At 49.1% G+C, this 18,502-nt stretch overlaps 1 protein-coding gene across 2 annotated transcripts in view; it reads left to right on the top strand.

Moving 5' to 3' along the window:
- Positions 1-18,502, top strand: part of kif6 (kinesin family member 6) — a 92,360-nt gene that overhangs the window by 66,489 nt on the left and 7,369 nt on the right. The window contains exons 16-20 of one of the 2 annotated variants that reach the window (XM_064302045.1): positions 9,983-10,033; positions 13,055-13,139; positions 13,538-13,673; positions 16,274-16,327; positions 16,932-17,023. In XM_064302045.1, coding sequence (XP_064158115.1) covers positions 9,983-10,033; positions 13,055-13,139; positions 13,538-13,673; positions 16,274-16,327; positions 16,932-17,023 — 418 coding nt within the window. The remainder of the gene's footprint in view (positions 1-9,982; positions 10,034-13,054; positions 13,140-13,537; positions 13,674-16,273; positions 16,328-16,931; positions 17,024-18,502) is intronic. The other variant, XM_064302124.1, reaches the window with a different exon arrangement.

The raw sequence follows: 18,502 nt of genomic DNA, 5'->3' as shown, positions 1-18,502 counted from the left end.
TCATGGATGGATGTACACAGGACAGTGTCCTGTGTTAATTCAGCTCTGACAGTGTTAATTCAACTCTTAACAGATACAGTAACATTTGGGCCCACATTCCAGAGTGGGACCAAATGTTATCTGTTAAGAGTTGAATTAACACTGGACATTTTACTGTGTACATACGTGTTATTTGTGTATGTATGCGTTTGTGTATGTATTTGTGCACGTGTTTATGTAAGTGTGCATGCTGTATATGTACATCTCATAAAAAACACGTTTTCAACGTACAAAAATGCCAAGTTACTAAAAAGTATTGATATCAAAATGACGCCAAGTTACGATACTACAAACAATATAGGCTATCTTGCCTCACCGAAATGACATAAGATGTATCTCAAAGCAATGCTACCCAATATTTCCTCAGTTCTTTCAAGTCACTTGGCCCTGTGTATAAGCATGCACTACATGAACAGGCCAAATATATGTGTGGATGGCTCTCTCACAGTCAAGATTGATTGAATAGGTGTGTGTATGTCCAATTTGTATTGGTATGTAGGCCTATGTATTTCGCTGCCCAGGCTTTCTGTTGCGTGAATGATAGTATGTTTCTTGGTACAAGTGTGTTCGTGAATGTGAATGTAAGATGCTGCCAGGGAAATGTCCCCATGCGGATAAAGAAGTTCTCTATGTATGTATGTACAATATGTGTTTTACATGCAGTATTTATTGTACGTAGCAAATATACAATAACTTGCACATGTACTCAAATTCAGTTCAGAAGCAAGTATAAACATGTTTTCTGGAGAAATGTGCTTCCTGTCGTTGCTCAGCAGCAGTTCTGTACATTAATGAATTTATACATTAATTTCAATGTACAATGTTCAATGTGTTCCATGAGGCAATTCGAAATATTTGTCTCTTTGATCTGACAGAAAGTTTGCATGACATTGTGAAATGGTAAGATTAGAAAACACAGGGCCAAGTGACTTGAAAGAACTGAGGAAATATTGGGTAGCATTGCTTTGAGATACATCTTATGTCATTTCGGTGAGGCAAGATAGCCTATATTGTTTGTAGTATCGTAACTTGGCGTCATTTTGATATCAATACTTTTTAGTAACTTGGCATTTTTGTACGTTGAAAACGTGTTTTTTATGAGATATCAGTTCTTTTTGCAAAGCGTTTTATTATGAGAGTGAGAAATGCGACCCTGCAAGAAATGGTTGTGGATTATGGCTATCGTTGTGTGAATCTGTACAGCCTGATGAGCGTGTACCGTTCAGCAGTTTCGGTTTGCTATATATGTAAAACAGTGGCTGTGAGAAAGGATGCAGTGGCGTAAGCGTAAATGCATCAGAAACGCAGATGGAATATGGTATGTACTCACGGATTTGACGTCCATCCAACGAGCCTTGACTGACAAAATAATCAACACGCCCGTAGAATTATAACTCCCTAGGTCGCAACTTGTGTAGCCTTCTGTCCTGCTCCGTTGTCTGTTATTTCGTGGAGATGCACTATTAGTGTTTGTAAGGTTTATCCGTCTGTCCTGCTCCATTGTCTGTTATTTCGTGGAGATGCACTTTTAGTGCTTGTAAGGTTTATAAGGCATTTTGATAGGCTAATCTGCAGGTAGGAATCCTCTTCGCCGTTTTGCTAAACTAGAACCGGAAAACATGATAGTGGAGAATAGCAGCAGACGCATATGTCCCAGCAGGCTTTGCATATGAGAGAATAACAACAGTGTGAGAGAAATTAAAATGAAATTACGAAATTCCGTAGTTGAAACAATATGTTTTTAGCAGAATGGGCATGTAGGTGAAGGTTGACATGATCACGGAGTATAGTGCGAAGTAAATGGAGTGACCATGAGCGAGCTTATATTCCTTATCAAATGGTATATATAACAGTCGGTATTGAACATTGGTTGTTGAAGTGGAGGGTCAAATAACATTACATTACAGGTAAATAATGTGTGCAATCTATTGCAGGAATGTGTTTTTCTCATGTTCAGTGCTCGTAGTTATACTTATGAGTGAATCATGATTTTAAATGTAATGTTTTAATGCGGAGTTGCAGAACGTACATACGTAGTAATTGTGTGTAGCCTATGTGGCTAGATAGAGAACAGGGCGAGGTAACATGAATGTAGAAACGTGGCGTTTGCTGATATTAAGGTTTTGTACGGTAGCCAAGTGAAGAAATATAGTTAGTAGAAATGGCACAGTGGTGAACCGGTGTAACTTTTAAATAAAAGGAATACATTTGCGTCATGAAATGCATATGGGTGGCCGTGAGTGAGTGAGGTTTACCAGTCTGTGACTTCGTTAGCTAATGCCATAGCTATGCAATGCGTGAAATATCATTAGCGAACCTGCCGGTAGTTTTAAAGAAGAACACAAGCCAGTAAGCACAGAAGAGCTTCCGTTGAATCCATATGGCTTAGCAATATTGTAGCCGGTCAATAACTGAACGTACAGACGGTAAGTCATAATGCATATATCTTAGCAATATTGTAGCCGGTTAATAACTGAACGGTGAACGGCGGGTAGATATGGTGCAAAAGCAATAATTAAGAAGTAGTAGACAATTATTAGTGAGGGTCGAAGCAAGTTAAAGAAACAGGTTCCAAGCTGGGCTTGAATATGCGACCCAGTGTTCCCAAGCCTGTAACCTTACCCACTAGGCCACAGACGGATTAGCTGTTCAACCTGCGGAGTTGCGGAATGTACATAAGTACTAATTGTTTGTAGCGTATGTGGGTAGATAGAGAACAGGGCGAGGTAACAGGAATGTAGAAACGTGGCATTTGCTGATATTAAGGTTTTGTACGGTAGCCAAATGAAGAAATATAGTTAGTAGAAATGGCACAGTGGTGAACTGGTGTAACTTTTAAATAAAAGGAATACATTTGCGTCATGAAATGCACATGGGTGGCCGTGAGTGAGTGAGGTTTACCAGTCTGTGACTTCGTTAGCTAATGCCATAGCTATGCAATGCCTGAAATATCATTAGCGAACCTGCCGGTGGTTTTAAAGAAGAACACAAGCCAGTAAGCACAGAAGAGCTTCCGTTGAATCCATATGGCTTAGCAATATTGTAGCCGGTCAATAACTGAACGTACAGACGGTAAGTCATTATGCATATATCTTAGCAATATTGTAGCCGGTTAATAACTGAACGGTCAACGGCGGGTAGAAATGGTGCAAAAGCAATAATTAAGAAGTAGTAGACAATTATTAGTGAGGATCGAAGCAGGTTAAAGAAACGTGTTTCAAGCTGGGCTTGAACATACGACCCAGTGTTCCCAAGCCTGTAACCTTACCCACTAGGCCACGGATGGATTAGCTGTTCAAATTGCGGAGTTGCAGAATGTACATAAGTAGTAATTGTTTGTAGCGTATGTGGCTAGATAGAGAACAGAGCGAGGTAACATGAATGTAGAAATAGAAACGTGGCGTTTGCTGATATGAAAGTTTTGTACGGTAGCCAAGTGAAGAAATATAGTTAATAGAAATGGCACAGTGGTGAACTGGTGTAACTTTTTAATGAAAGGAATACATTTGCCGTGACTTCGTTAGCTAATGCCATAGCTATGCAATGCGTGAAATATCATTAGCAAACCTGCCGGTGGTTTTAAAGAACACAGGCCAGTAAGCACAGAAGAGCTCCCGTTGAATCCATGTGGCTTAGCAATATTGTAGCCGGTTAATAACTGAACGGTGAACGGCGGGTAAATATGGTGCAAAAGCAATAATTGATAAGTAGACAATTATTAGTGAGGGTTGAAGCAGGTTAAAGAAACGTGTTCTAAGCTGGGCTTGAACCTACGACCCCATGTTTCCAAGACTGTAACCTTACCCACTAGGCCACAGGCGGACTAGCTGTTTGAACGGGAAATGTTTCAGAATAAAAATGTATGGGTATTTTGCGTGTGTATGCGCGTTTTTGATTGGGTTGTGTAGGGCAGATTTGGCTGGTGTTAGTGAAATGTCCAATGGGGAGACATGTTGTTAGTGGGATAGGCGGCAGGAAAAATAAGAATGAGAAGAAGAAGAAGAAGAAGAAGAAGAAAGAGAAGAAGAAGAAGAAGAAGAAGGAGAAAACGCAAAATCCCCTTAGTTTGGGGCTTTATTGTGTGGACATGTGAAGTTGTTTATGAATTCTGTCTGTTGAAATGGGGTCAGAATGTACAGAATTTAATGTTTTTAAGGGCTGAGTGTCTGTGGCTGTTGTGGTTATTTCTGTGGGGAACCCTGAAAAGTGCCAAACTCTCGGTGCTGTATAGGTATGGGGGTATGCCCCCGCCAAGGCGTAACTTGGCGGGATGGCATACCTGCCATCCCAATGCATATATCTTAGCAATATTGTAGCCGGTTAATAACTGAACGGTCAACGGCGGGTAGAAATGGTGCAAAAGCAATAATTAAGAAGTAGTAGACAATTATTAGTGAGGATCGAAGCAGGTTAAAGAAACGTGTTTCAAGCTGGGCTTGAACATACGACCCAGTGTTCCCAAGCCTGTAACCTTACCCACTAGGCCACGGATGGATTAGCTGTTCAAATTGCGGAGTTGCAGAATGTACATAAGTAGTAATTGTTTGTAGCGTATGTGGCTAGATAGAGAACAGAGCGAGGTAACATGAATGTAGAAATAGAAACGTGGCGTTTGCTGATATGAAAGTTTTGTACGGTAGCCAAGTGAAGAAATATAGTTAATAGAAATGGCACAGTGGTGAACTGGTGTAACTTTTTAATGAAAGGAATACATTTGCCGTGACTTCGTTAGCTAATGCCATAGCTATGCAATGCGTGAAATATCATTAGCAAACCTGCCGGTGGTTTTAAAGAACACAGGCCAGTAAGCACAGAAGAGCTCCCGTTGAATCCATGTGGCTTAGCAATATTGTAGCCGGTTAATAACTGAACGGTGAACGGCGGGTAAATATGGTGCAAAAGCAATAATTGATAAGTAGACAATTATTAGTGAGGGTTGAAGCAGGTTAAAGAAACGTGTTCTAAGCTGGGCTTGAACCTACGACCCCATGTTTCCAAGACTGTAACCTTACCCACTAGGCCACAGGCGGACTAGCTGTTTGAACGGGAAATGTTTCAGAATAAAAATGTATGGGTATTTTGCGTGTGTATGCGCGTTTTTGATTGGGTTGTGTAGGGCAGATTTGGCTGGTGTTAGTGAAATGTCCAATGGGGAGACATGTTGTTAGTGGGATAGGCGGCAGGAAAAATAAGAATGAGAAGAAGAAGAAGAAGAAGAAGAAGAAAGAGAAGAAGAAGAAGAAGAAGAAGGAGAAAACGCAAAATCCCCTTAGTTTGGGGCTTTATTGTGTGGACATGTGAAGTTGTTTATGAATTCTGTCTGTTGAAATGGGGTCAGAATGTACAGAATTTAATGTTTTTAAGGGCTGAGTGTCTGTGGCTGTTGTGGTTATTTCTGTGGGGAACCCTGAAAAGTGCCAAACTCTCGGTGCTGTATAGGTATGGGGGTATGCCCCCGCCAAGGCGTAACTTGGCGGGATGGCATACCTGCCATCCCAATGTACGCAGTCTTCTTTGGGCACGTGCATTCTAAATTTTTGTGCTGCAAGCAGATTCGTTCTCGCTGCCGCACATAACCCCAGGACCACAGGCATGGGTAAATATTTGGAAACTGGTTATTTATGCTGATGGAAGGTCCCCTGAATGGGGTCGAGGGCGAACCCGTGGGATGGTTTGGAGCGGGACGAGGCGTGGGGGGGGGGGGGGGGGCTCGGAGCGGACCCGCCCCCCCGCCAGGACGAGAAGAGCGGAGAGAGGCCTCCCCTGGTCCCGTCGCCAAACCACCACCCGCCACCATAAACCCCCCCAACCACCCCGGCGGATGAACTCTGGGTCGCCGTAGCAACTGCAGACCCCTCCCTCTCCGAGCAGCTTCTCTTCCTTCTGCCGAGAGGAGGGGGGCCAGGCTGTCTGGGGACACGGGACGATTAGAGAGGCTCGGTTCCGTCCGGACCTTTGATTCCGTCCGGGTCTTTCATTCCATACGGATCTTTGATTCTGTATGGTTTCCATGCAAGCTCGAACCGTCAGCCTGCATGAAGAAGCCTGTCCAGGGCAGTATTCCTGCTGTTCACCGGCACACACTGGGGGGACAGTACAATCAATCACACTTTGCCTTGGTGGGGGGTGGGGGGAGGGGGGTGGTTCTTTTTTATAAGCAATATCTTATGCGCTCAACCTTCTCCATATGGCCAAAGTATAAACTCAGGTACATACTCTGTCCAGCCGGACGTAGTAAAAATAAAAGATATAGAGCTGAAAGACTGCGGAAAGGCTCTCGGTGAATGGTCTGACAGATGGGCTGCAGGTAGAGTGAGTTAGTCTGGAAACGCACGGACAGACAGATAGACAGACGTATATGCTGTATACTGGGATGCGGGTCAGCGGCAGTAGCCGTGGCAAAAGCGTTCCTGTATTAAACTGAAAATAAGGAACTGTTTACTTGCAGTAACAGGAATGTTTCTGTGTTTGGCTGAACTGGACAGATAGGTCTTGCAGTTGCAACAGCGGCAGCAGGAATGGCTGTCTTAAGATCCCTCTCCTGTGAACGTGGCTGGCTTTCCGAGAGCCGGCCGAAGGGCAGAGCTTTAAATCGAGATCGCGTTCTTAGCCAGACGCGTTCGTCCGGCGTCCGTTGAAGCTGAACTCCGACGCGCTCCCTCGTGTGTCTCCCCACGCGGTCGGGATATTTGTCCGGGCACTTTTTAGAGAATGTGTGATATTGGGTCCAGACTGCAACTGCAGTGTAGTCATTTTAACGCTTATTGAAGCCCCCTCCCACACACACACACACACACACACACACACTCACACACACACACACACACACAAAGTGTCCAACACTTATCACAATTCATTGTCCTTGAGTCACCTAAGAAATAACGTCATTTTTACTGAGAAATACATTATGAGTTTGCGTGACACTCATTATGTACACAAAATAGTTTCTGAGAAATTTAGACATTTTGAGATGGAGCGCCTGTTCCCTGCAGTCAGCAGTCAGGATACAGTAAGGCCGTCCCGTCACTCTGCTATCAGTGATTTTCATCGAAGAGCAACAAAGTCTGCCTTCTCTTCCACCTCACAGTTCCATCTGTTATAACAACTGTCAAAACTGAATTTTTTTTTTTCTCCCACCAAGTGTAATATTTGCTTGAATTTACGACTCGGGTTTGAGGACGGAACGCTGCAGCAGATTAAGTGCCCCATAAAGCCTGCTTTTGTTTTTTTTTATGGTTTTTTATTTTTTTTTACCCGTGTTACATCAGTACCCCGTTCTGCCCCCCCGGGTTTGGGGGGGTGGTCTCCCCAGAGCGTGAGGCCGGCCTGCCGGGGGGGTCAGAATTTACGCAGCGCCTGTCCAGCTGTGCCGCGGAGGAGATGGCTCGGACCCAACGCTCACCCCCCCCCCCGTCCCAAACGCAAGGGACCTAACAGCAGGCGGGGGGGGGGGAGGGGGATGAAGGGGGGTGTCCGACCCGCGAACGGCCGTCCGCGGCACGGGGGTCAGCCCACAGGGAGATAAACAACGGCGGTGTACGCTAGCGTAGCGCAGCTCGGACGTGCGGTTGCTAGCGTAGCCGCTGCCCTGCGCTCTCTCTCTCTCTCTGTGTCAGCACTGTGTCTGTCCAGACCCCTCTGCTGGCTCTTCTGAGTGTTCCCTAATCCTGTTATTTTTCCTTATGGCAGCACATTGGCGGTGATTTAGCTGAAGATTAGCGGTGCTTTATTATACACGCCCGCCCCCCCCGGGGTGGGGGAGTTTTAATGGGGGGGGGGGTGGGGGTCCTGGTTTTTGTCAGGAGGTGTAATTTGGTTCCACCTGACCCAGGGCTGCCCAGCTGGAGACGGTCTCTGTGGATCTGAGGGATTATCTGCACCATTAGGGGGGAGAGAGTGTGTGTGTGAGTGTGTGGGTGTGTTGGTGAGTGTGCATGTGCGTGAGTGTGTGTGTGTGTGAGTGTGTGTGTGTGTGCATGTGCGTGTGTGTGTGTGTCTTTGCATATTTGGAGTTGCTAGCCATTTGTGTATAAAAGCAATGTGTGTATGTGTATTTGAACTTGCCTATATGTTTGTGTTGTGTGTGTGTGTGTGTGTATGTGTGTGTGAGAGTGTGGCTTTTAGAGAGAAAGATCACCGATTATGTCCTCCCTCTGTACCTGTGTGATCCCTCTCTCTCTCTCTCTCAGTTTCAGTGTTGAGTCTGTTTACTGAGCGCCACCAGCCGTTTGGACTGTTCTGCATTACCAGCAGCCGGACGGCCTGTGTAACTGAACCTGAGGGCTGAACCAAACACGCTGGGCTAACTGACATGTTCCGCACCCCCCCGAAACCGGGTCTGCCGTCGGGTCAGGTGCGCCGGCCCCCGGCCCTGAGCGAAGCGCGGCGTTACCGCGGCGTTACGGCGGCGTTACCGCGGCGTTACGGCGGCGTTACAGGCGGGGGCCACGAGGCTCCAGCGGCTCTGGCGCGGTTTAAACAGGAGCAGCGCGTTGGAGCCGAACCGCGTTTGGCGGAGTACCCGCGGACGCTGCGTTTTTTGACAGAACGGGGTCACGGGGAATGTTCCAGAATGTGTGTGTGTGTGTGTGTGTGTGTGTGTGTGTGTGTCCCCACAGTGCAGGGGAGAGCTGTGCCGGTAGTTTATCTGCATTTGTCATCGGGACCTGCCGCTCAGCATTGTGGGGGCTGATGGATAAGCGTGGGGGGGAGGGAGGTGATGCTCTCTCTCCAGTCCCCCAGTGGGACGTCCTGGCCTTTGATGGAAAAGTTTTGCGAAGCTCCTCTCTTCTCTTCCAGTGGGATGGGCGTTGAGCACCACCGCCTCTTCACTGTCCCAAATTTATTAGATTCCATTCCTCCATGACGCCCACTATCCGCCACCACAGGAACCGGGGGGGGGACCTCTACTTCCCTTCCGTAAATCTGTCACTATGCATCTGCAAGTCATTCAACCCCCCAGCAACCCCCCCCCCCCCCCCCCCCAAATCTCCGCCACATCCCGTCCCTCCCCGGACACTCTCCCCTCATCCTGCCTGTTCTCTCTGGGACCGCTCTGGTGCATCGCTCCCTCCGAAACCTCTCTCCTCTACGGGGGCCTCCTGGGGCCCCAGGGGACAGCCTGTTCACCGGCCCCCCAGACTCATCCTGTCCCTACCTCTTCAGGGAACCAGGCTGTATCCAGAGAGGGAGAGAGAGGGAGATAGGGAGGGAGATAGAGAGGGGGAGGAAGAGAGGGAGGGGGGAGGAAGAGTGAGAACTGATGATTTGTCCATGTGTCGCTCTGTACTGCTGCCACCGGCTTGGCGCTAACTGCCCCCCCCATTGTACGCCTGGGGGGCTGTTAGAGTGTTTAATCTCACTCAAAGTCAAATGCCTCAACAGCTTTGATACAGCTCCAACCTTCTCCAAGTTTTAAATCTTGTGTGTGTGTGTGTGTGTATACGTGTGTGTGCGTGTGTATGTGTGTGTGTGTTTGCTCTGAGGGTGTTTGTTTGAGCCAGCCTCTGTAAATTGTTAGCGCGTAGCGGCTGTGATGGATGTGCGCTGTCTCTGGCTGGGAGCAGAGATCCAGGCCGCGAGTGTGTCTGTGTTTGTGGGGGACGGGCGTGCGGATCTGGGCTCTGTGGTGATGGCTCGCCTGGCTGAGCTAACAGAAGCACCTTGTGTCTGATCCCGCCCATCGCTGGGGACTGTGGCGTGTGATTGGTCAAGTTAACGTCAACATTATCATAACACTCGTGGCTTGGGTACTGCTGGAATTTAACACTGTGCTGTTCTGAGAGCATGTCTGAATTAAACTGCTTTCATGAAAATTTACCTATTACAAATAACACTATTGCAATCTCTCTTTCTCTGTCCCATCATCCTCTCTCTCCTTCCCTCTTCTCTCTCTCTCTCACTCTCTATCTCTCCTCTCTCTCTCTCTCTCTCTCTCTCTCAGATGAGCTGAAGAGGCAGTTGGAGCAGAGGAGGATGCAGACTGCGGCTCAGGGTAGGTCTGTCCCACTGTAAGTATTTTACAGACAGTCTCATTACACCTCATACCTCCTGTACCTGACCCTAACCTTAACCCTAACCCATAAACCTAACCCTAACCTAACCAAACCTAACACTAACCTAACCCTAACCCCGTGTGTGTTCACTAACACTAACACACACACACACATATTGCGTAACCATAGAATGGGTACCTATTGGGTACTCTTCATATCTTCATGGGCAGCTGCTGTGACAGGCTTTGTGCCAGGAAGCCATGCTTAACATGTGCCTGGTGATATGGCCTTTTCTATCAGCATGTGGGTGAGAGATGTGTGGATTGCATACGTGGTGTGTGTGGGTGTATGTGTATGTGATGTCCTCACTGTAACACACCTGCCATACTTGATCCCTGGAGCCTGAAGTCCAGGATATTGCACTGTGAATCTGAGCTGTCAGTCATCCCACTACCACGGACGGAGCCAGAGACAGCTGTCCTGCCTGTCCTCTGTGACAGCACACTCAAACACGCTCCAACATCTGCCCCAAAAAGAGCAGCCAACAGATCAGAAGTCCAAACCCGACTCTGGGCCTGACACCGGGCCCCGCAGGATTCTGTGTATTCTGTCTTCCTCCGGTTTCGTTTCCCGTCCCGCACGGATCACAGGAAGTCCGATCGGAGCTGGCGGCCAGCTGCCCCGACACTTGAGCTTCCCGTGTTATTTACGCCGCCATCAGACGAGATCAAACGAACGAATGAATCGGAGCCTCAGTCTGTCTGTCCGTTTAAATCCTGCGTCACTGAGCGCAACGTTACAGCTCCGATCACACTGTCATACGCCAACATCAAACAAGACCAGGTTAAAACCTAGTACATGGCTGGACCTAACACACGCAATCCGGCCGACCAATGGTGTAACTTCATCACACGGCCGACCAATGGTGTAACTTCATCACTCAGTCACTCGGTCACAGACATTTGTGTTTGTAGGGCTGGCCCCGCTGTTGCGGTCCAGCCAAATAATTATTACACCCCAGGGTTCTATGTTGGCAGAGTTTCTGTTTGCAACCTGTTGATGGAACACGATTGCATACATGTGCATGGTACCGTGCATACATTTGTAGTCTTGTAACACTAAAGGTCACAGGTTTGATACCCGGGTCGGACACTGCTGTTGTACCCTTGAGCAAGGTACTTAGCCTGCATTGCTTCAGCTGTGTAAATGGATGGTATGCTATGTAAAAAGTTGCGTAAGTCGCTCTGGATAAGAGCGTCTGCTGAATGCCTGTAACGTAATGCAATGTGAGGTTTGTCTCGAAGCAGAACACGTCGCGCTGAAGGCACGCTTGTCTCTGCCTCTCCTCACTCGACTGAGGGAGCTGCCGTGAGAAGCTCATCTTACCAACGCAGTCTGACGTTCCAAATGGGGAGAAATTAGGAGTGAAATAAGAAAAACATGACCGAATATTTTCAGAATGACACCCCCAGCTACTGCCACTTGCGTGCCAGCGCTTCATGCCACAAATTGGAATGAAATACTAGCTTTACATTTCTACTCACAGACATACCAGTAAAGTGAGACAGAGCTCCGTGTGTTTGTTAATGAGTGTGTGCGTGCGTGTGTGTCGGTGTGTGCACGTGTGTGGCCGTGTGTGTGTATTCGTGTGCGTGTGTGTGTGTGTGTGTGTATGTGCCTGCATGCGTGTGGGTGGGTTTGTGTATATGTGTGCGTGCGTGTGTGTGTGTGTGAGTGTGTGAGTGTGTGTGTGTGTGTGTGCATGTGTGGGTGTGTGCGCGTGTGTGGCCATGTGTGTGTGTATGTGAGCGCGTGAGTGTGCATGTGTGTGGGTGTGTGTGTATGCGTGCGTGTGTGTATATGTGCGTGTGTGGTCGTATGTGTGCGTGTGTTTGTGCGTGCATGCGTGTGTTGTTGTGTCTGCAGTCAGATGTGTCACAGGTCTGTGAGAGCGTGCCGCGGTGGCGTTGGACAGGACGCCTGGCGCAGTGCTCTGTGTTCACACAGGACTCAGCGCTAGCATTGTTTCCACCGCGCCGTATGTTTATTAACCAGCGGCCGATTTATCCGCCGCCCTCCTCAGACGTCCCAGTGAGGCTCAGCGGAGAGGGAAGACGAGACGTCCCGGAGACTGATGTAGTGTTCTGGGGGCCCGGGGTGAGGCTGCAGGGGCACAGGGTCTAAACCGCTGGGCCACCGATTCGTGCGCCGCTGTGGCTGAGCTAGCCGCCGCGGTGAAGGGGGCACGCGAGCGCAGGCCAACGTGCCGGAGCCGTCAGCGGCACGCCGTTACTCCCCGCGGCCGCAGTCCTCCGGGCTGCTGTTTCCATTCAGAAATGAGGGATGGAGTGAGAGAGAGAGAGAGGGGTCTTCTGGGAACTTGGCCCGATCGACGCGGTTTCTTTTTTTTCGGCGCGCCCCTGGTTTTTTAGGTGCCTCTCTCTCTCTCTCTCTCTCTCTCTCTCTCTCTCCTCGGCTCTTGCAGGCGTTCTCTCTCTCTCTCTCTCTCTCTCTCTCTCTCTCTCCTCGGCTCTTGCGGGCGTTCTTTCTCTCTCTCTCTCTCTCTCTCTGCGGTCTCGCCCGTCGCGTGCACGCACCTCATTTCGCCGCGGGCGGACGTCGGCGACGGCGGATTCTGGCAGCCAGGGGGGACCCCGATCCGCCGCTTTTTGGAGCGGCGTCGCCCTCGGGCACGGTCTGAGGGCGGTTGTCAAGGAGACGGATGACCCGTCCTCGCCGTACGGAGGAGGGCCGGGGATGTCGTTTCAGGTGTTTCATTTTGCTGGATTGCTGTTTTATTGCGATTCTTACCGCTCACACTACGAAAATAGCTAAATGTGCACCCACACACACACACACACGCATGCAGACACACGCACACTCTCCGACACACACAAGCACGCATGCACACACACACACACGCATGCACACAGCGCACACACAGCACACACAGAAGCACACACGCACACACACAAAATGTGCCTTTCCCCAATATAACTTGACTGTTGTGTGCCCTCTAGGGGTGACTGAGGGCACTACAGAGCCAGTGGAGCCGGACCCTGTGGAGGAGAGACTGTGTGAGCAGATCGAGCGGGAGAAGATAAGGTGAGATGTGTGTGTGTGTGTGTGTGTGTGTGAGAGAGAAAGAGATGGCAGTTAAAATATTTATATCTGCCCCACCAATCCAGGACAATTTACACAAGAGTACATTATTTCATGTTATACGCATATAAACTTCTGGGTGTGGTCCCTTACAGTAAAAATTGTAAAACCAGATCCATGTCATCTAGTGAGTTTTTGTTGATTCCCTGACAATGGCGCAGTCTGCTGCTCTCTGTTTTGTAGTGTATTGCACATGTTTACATGGCTGTGTACAGTTGTTCCTGTGCTGGTATATTCTGTTATTCTGTGCTGCATGCACTCCTGGTCTGCAGAGTTTAATGGTTCTCTCTCTCTCTCTCGCTCTCTCTCTCTCTCTCTCTCTCTCGATCTCTCGTCGTCAGTTATAAGAGCACCTTCGGCCGCCTGAAGGCCCTGAAGACGGAGATAGAGCACTTGCAGCTGCTGCTGGAGAGGGCAAAGGTCAAAGTGCAGAGGGACTTCCAGGAGTGGTGGGCCAATGAGTCGGCCAGGCTGCAGGTAACCCTGTCCCAACGACGCCCCACCCCTGCACATGTAAGGGAGGAAGTTGAGCGTTCCTCTGGCGGTAGTCCCAAAGACAGGCCTTTTTAACCGGCCCTCTCATTATGGGCTATGAGTCAGACGTCCTAAGCAGGATATTTACAGGAACCCTTAGGTTTCTTTATTAGCCTTCCCGCATATTAAAAACATCCCCAGTGTTGTAATCAGGCAGGATTTTCCCAAATATAGGAAATCATGAGCAGAATTAAAGAGTGTTACCCTAGAGAGGAGGGAAACTGCATGTGCTGGAGTGCATTTAATTTCATTAAGAACTTAATAAAATACAACCATCTCTTTATAACGAGGCCACAACATATTGTAACTGAACCCAAAATTTTTTTGGTTCACCATAGTGTGTGTGTGTGTGTGTGTGTGTGATTGGGGTGTGTCATTGCTCCTTTGTTTCCGTGGTTTCTGAAGATCCACAGTGGAGTCTGATGTTTGTAAAGACAGGCCGGTCCCTGTCCCAGCACAGCCTTCTGTGGAGAGGATCTTATGAACAGAGAGGAGCACCTTTCTGAGGACAGATGTGCCTCTCTCTGGTGAACTCTACATGTCCCTCATACACGCAACCATGCCCCCCCCCCAGTCCCCCCACTCCCCTGCCCTCCCCCTAGGTTTTGGGTTCATAAATACAACACCGTCACTGCAATCCCCCACCCCCCCACCACTCTCCTCCCCCAGTCTCCGGCCTGCCTCAGCTCAGTGAGCTACAGCACACAGGGGCCCCTGGCGCCACCCCTCTACCTCACCCCCAGAAACCCCCCCAAAACAAGGCCTGTCGCCCCGCGGCACCCTCCTCAGAGCAAACAGTGCCGTCCCGGGGGGGCCCCAAATTTCATCCGTCGAGTTTTCTCTACCTCATTTAGACAGAGAAGAGGGATGACAGATCTGACCGTTTAACCCTTCAAGCCTTGAAGTTTACAGTGTGAGGTCACAAATATGTGACTAGAATGTTGTTAACTGAACATTCTAATGCTGATGTCACAGTCGCTACTGGTGACAGAAAGCAGTGGAGTTCTAGAACACTAGAACTCTAAAACATTCTAAAAGCCCTGCTCTTCAAAGGGTGAAAGCAGATGGGCTGAAGTCCGGCAGGGAAGCAAACGCAGGAAACAGATTTTTTGGAGGAAGTCATCAAACACCTGATGTGGCGCTGGAGACCGTCTTCGGTGGCTGAGGCCGCGACTTGATTTACGATCTCGGACGGTCGCGTCTGACCCGGTCATCTCCGGTCCCGGCGACACCGGTAATCGTACCCTCATGAACCCCGTAATGGGCGGAGCCGCAGCGAGCTGTCAGTCACTGACTGGCCTCAGCCAATTAACACGCTTTGTTCTCTACTGCGAAACACGAGGTTCGGGTTGACACGCACACACACACACACACACACACACACACACACACACACACACACACACACACACACACACACACACACACATACACACACAACCAGATGCCACAGTGCATTTCTCCAGGCTGAGCTCTTGCCTCCTACAGAGGGGAAGGATCATAGCAGAAAACAAGAAATAACGGGAATTCTGTCCCGCAGCCCACTTCACACGGACAGCGTTTATGGCGCTGCTTTTGTGTGCCCTCCCAGCGTGAAGTGACTTATGAAGCGCTTATCGTGTCCAGTTGTGAAATAAGTATTTCCCGTCGCGAGCCCCTCTCACGCAGACGTCTGCTGCTCAGATGTCCGCCTTTCCGAGCGCGAGCTGCACGTGGGCCACAGCTGATCAGAGACCAGCAGCTGTACGGAGAGAGAGACAGACAAACAGACAGACAGACAGACAGACAGACTCCCACAGGAAACCACGCAGCCGGGGCGGACTTCCTGCCCTGACGTGACCCGTGGAATCCTTCAAGCCCGAGACCTTTCGCACTCCTGCAAGGCTGTGACTGAGGAATCCACGGTAACCTGACTGACAGCCTAGGCGCGGCGAACAGCGGAAGGGGCTGGATGAGCAGCTCCCCGCCTGGCTGATCTGCGTACCGCGAGGATCCTCAGCGGGTTATCGCCGAGCCGAGGAGCGCAGGAGCTCATAAAAATATTTCCCGTCAGCCTGTGCAAGGGCACCCTGGGCCTTCCTGAATGTGTCAGGGAGAAGAATAAGATGAATCACTTCTGCAGGTGCCGGGTTTCACCTGCAAATGCGTCTTGTCTGTTTCAGTGCGTGGTGCGGTTTGATTGTATTGTCCTTTGTCAGTTTCTGAAGGGCATTTTTTTGACGTGTTTACTGCATGTAATTTATTTGTAACATCTCCCTCTATAAAGTCTGCGCTTCGAAGGTGGAAATTGGTTTAAATTTACCGTCTGTGGTTCATGTCGTGTTCAGGTTGGTGTGTGAGCGTGTCCTTCGTCGCTTGCTGCATAATCTCGGTCGTAAGTAATAAACACGGGGTGCGTGAGATGCCTGTGCAGGTTTCGTTTTCGGGGAACAGACTGGAGGACGTTGAAGTGAACATCAGGGGAAGAAATGAGTTTATCATCAGGAGGAAAATGCTCTATGCCTATGCCATCTCACTTAGGGCTTGTCCTTTCCGTCTCACAGGAAGAGAGGTCAGAGGTCACAGCTGCAGGTCAGAGTTCAGCATGGACCAATCAGGTGCAGGGTTCACTCATGAAAGCTTCTGTCTTTTTTAAGTGATGGTGCAGGTTGACTCTATTCTAGCCGTCATCCTATCATATCCATGGGGATATTTCTTAGAGATATATCTCATATGATGTCTATTAATGTGTAATATCTCTATAACGCTCATGCTTTGAAGGAGGAATTCAGTACTATTTTGTTGTCCATAGCTCATATATTGAAGTTCATATCAAAGTTCATATCATCTAGGTCTGTGTGCTGTGAAACCATTTCTTTCTTTTCTTGCTGTAGCATAATCCCTGTCAACTGTAACACAGTCCGGTTATGTAACATTCGTCTGAAGGTTTTTACCCTTGGCTCAAATGTGGTGGGAAATGTCTGAGGCAGGGATTCAATCATCGTTGGTCCTTAACTTTGCCTAGCAATTAAAAGCACAAAATATTATTTTTTCTCCACAGTTTGGTAGGTTCAGAATCACAAAAAAACGAAATTTCTGAAATAAGTAGGAAAAGTGTAATGTTGCCTTAAGTTAAGAGCTGATTGACAGGGTAGCTGAAATTAGGGCTGAAATTGGCCCACAGATGCTTTTGCTCAGACCCCGCCCCCTCTGTTTGCACAGGAGCAAAGGCCAGAGGTCACAGCTGCAGGTCAGAGTTCAGCATGGACCAGTCAGCAGCCAGAACCGTCAGTGACCGCAGTCACACACACCAGGTGAGAGTACCCACATACCCCACAGACACGCCCCTCTGCCTCCTTGAAAGGGGTGTCCAATCTTATCCAAAATGAGTTGGTGTGCATGCAGGTTTCTAGTTTTAGCTCAGCTTATTAACTAAGCATGGTCTCCAATCGAGATCTTGAAAAGTAGAATCAGGTGTCTCAGTGCTGTGCTGAAACAGACACCTGCACTTACACCAGCCCTTTTCAGATAAGATTGGACACCCCTGCCTTAAGCCAACACCATTTTTCCAGTGCATTCTTTGTTCACACAGTGCCAATCGGGGTCCACTTCACACAGATCTACACAACGTGTTCTCCGTAAGAGTAGCTACCGATGGCTTCCCTCTTTCAGAGCCGCTCGCAGTCTGGTTTTCCTGTCCTGGAACTCCCCGTGCTGATTCATGTGTACGCAGTGTCCATTACTCTGTTCAGTGTTATTTATCTTACACCGCCGTTGTTTTTTTTTTTCTTCCACTGCTATTTATTTTGCACTGTCAGTGTCGTTTATTATATAGTGTGGTTGCTAGCATGGTGCAATGCTCAGGGAAGTGTACTAGTCATGCAGAGGTTGCGGGTTTAATTCCCAGTAGGGGGGCATTGCCATTGTACCCTTGAGAAAGGTGCCTGACTTTTTTTTAGATTTTCCTAGCGCTCATAAATATTTCTGCACGCAGTATGAAAACACTGTTTAGCTTTAATTTATGGGATACTTTCGTTTAAACTTTATTTGCGTTATACATCAATAGTCAGTTGCTGGCTATTTTTAGGCTGTTCCACGTTCCAAATTAACATGAATCAGATAAATCATAGATAAAGTCATAGCTCCAAACCTAATCCACTGTGCATAATGTACCATTGGCATGCTAGTTTTTTCTTCTTGAAGAGGAGAGCTCATTCCTTCTGTCCCCCCATCGCTCTCTCTCTTCCTCTCTCCCTCTCTTTCTCTCGCTCTCTCTCTCTCTCCCTCTCCCTCTCTCACTCTCTCCCTCTCTCTCCCCCCCCTCCCTCTCTCTCTCCCTCTCTCTCCCTCTCCCCCCCCCCCTCTCTCCTTCTCGCGCCCTTCCCTCGCTCGCCCTCAGACGTGGTGACAGGGTTGTTATCAGAAGCCGTTTAAGGTCGGTCTGTAGCGGGTGGAGCGGCGGGGTCTGTGGCGGGTGTAGCGGCGGGGTCTGTAGCGGGTGGAGCGGCGGGGTCTGTAGCGGGTGTAGTGGCGGGGTCTGTGGCGGGTGTAGCGGCGGGTCTGTGGCGGGTGTAGCGGCGGGGTCTGTGGCGGGTGTAGCGGTCGGGGTCTGTGGCGGGTGTAGCGGCGGGGTCTGTAGCGGGTGTAGCGGCGGGGTCTGTGGCGGGTGTAGCGGCGGGGTCTGTGGCGGGTGTAGCGGCGGGGTCTGTGGCGGGTGTAGCGGGCGGGGGTCTGTGGCGGGTGTAGCGGAGGGTCTGTGGGCGGGTGAGCGGCGGGGTCTGTGGCGGGTTGTA

This window comes from Anguilla rostrata, chromosome 1 (assembly GCF_018555375.3).
Source record: "Anguilla rostrata isolate EN2019 chromosome 1, ASM1855537v3, whole genome shotgun sequence".
NCBI lineage: Eukaryota > Metazoa > Chordata > Actinopteri > Anguilliformes > Anguillidae > Anguilla > Anguilla rostrata.
This window is presented reverse-complemented; position numbering and strand designations above follow the sequence as displayed.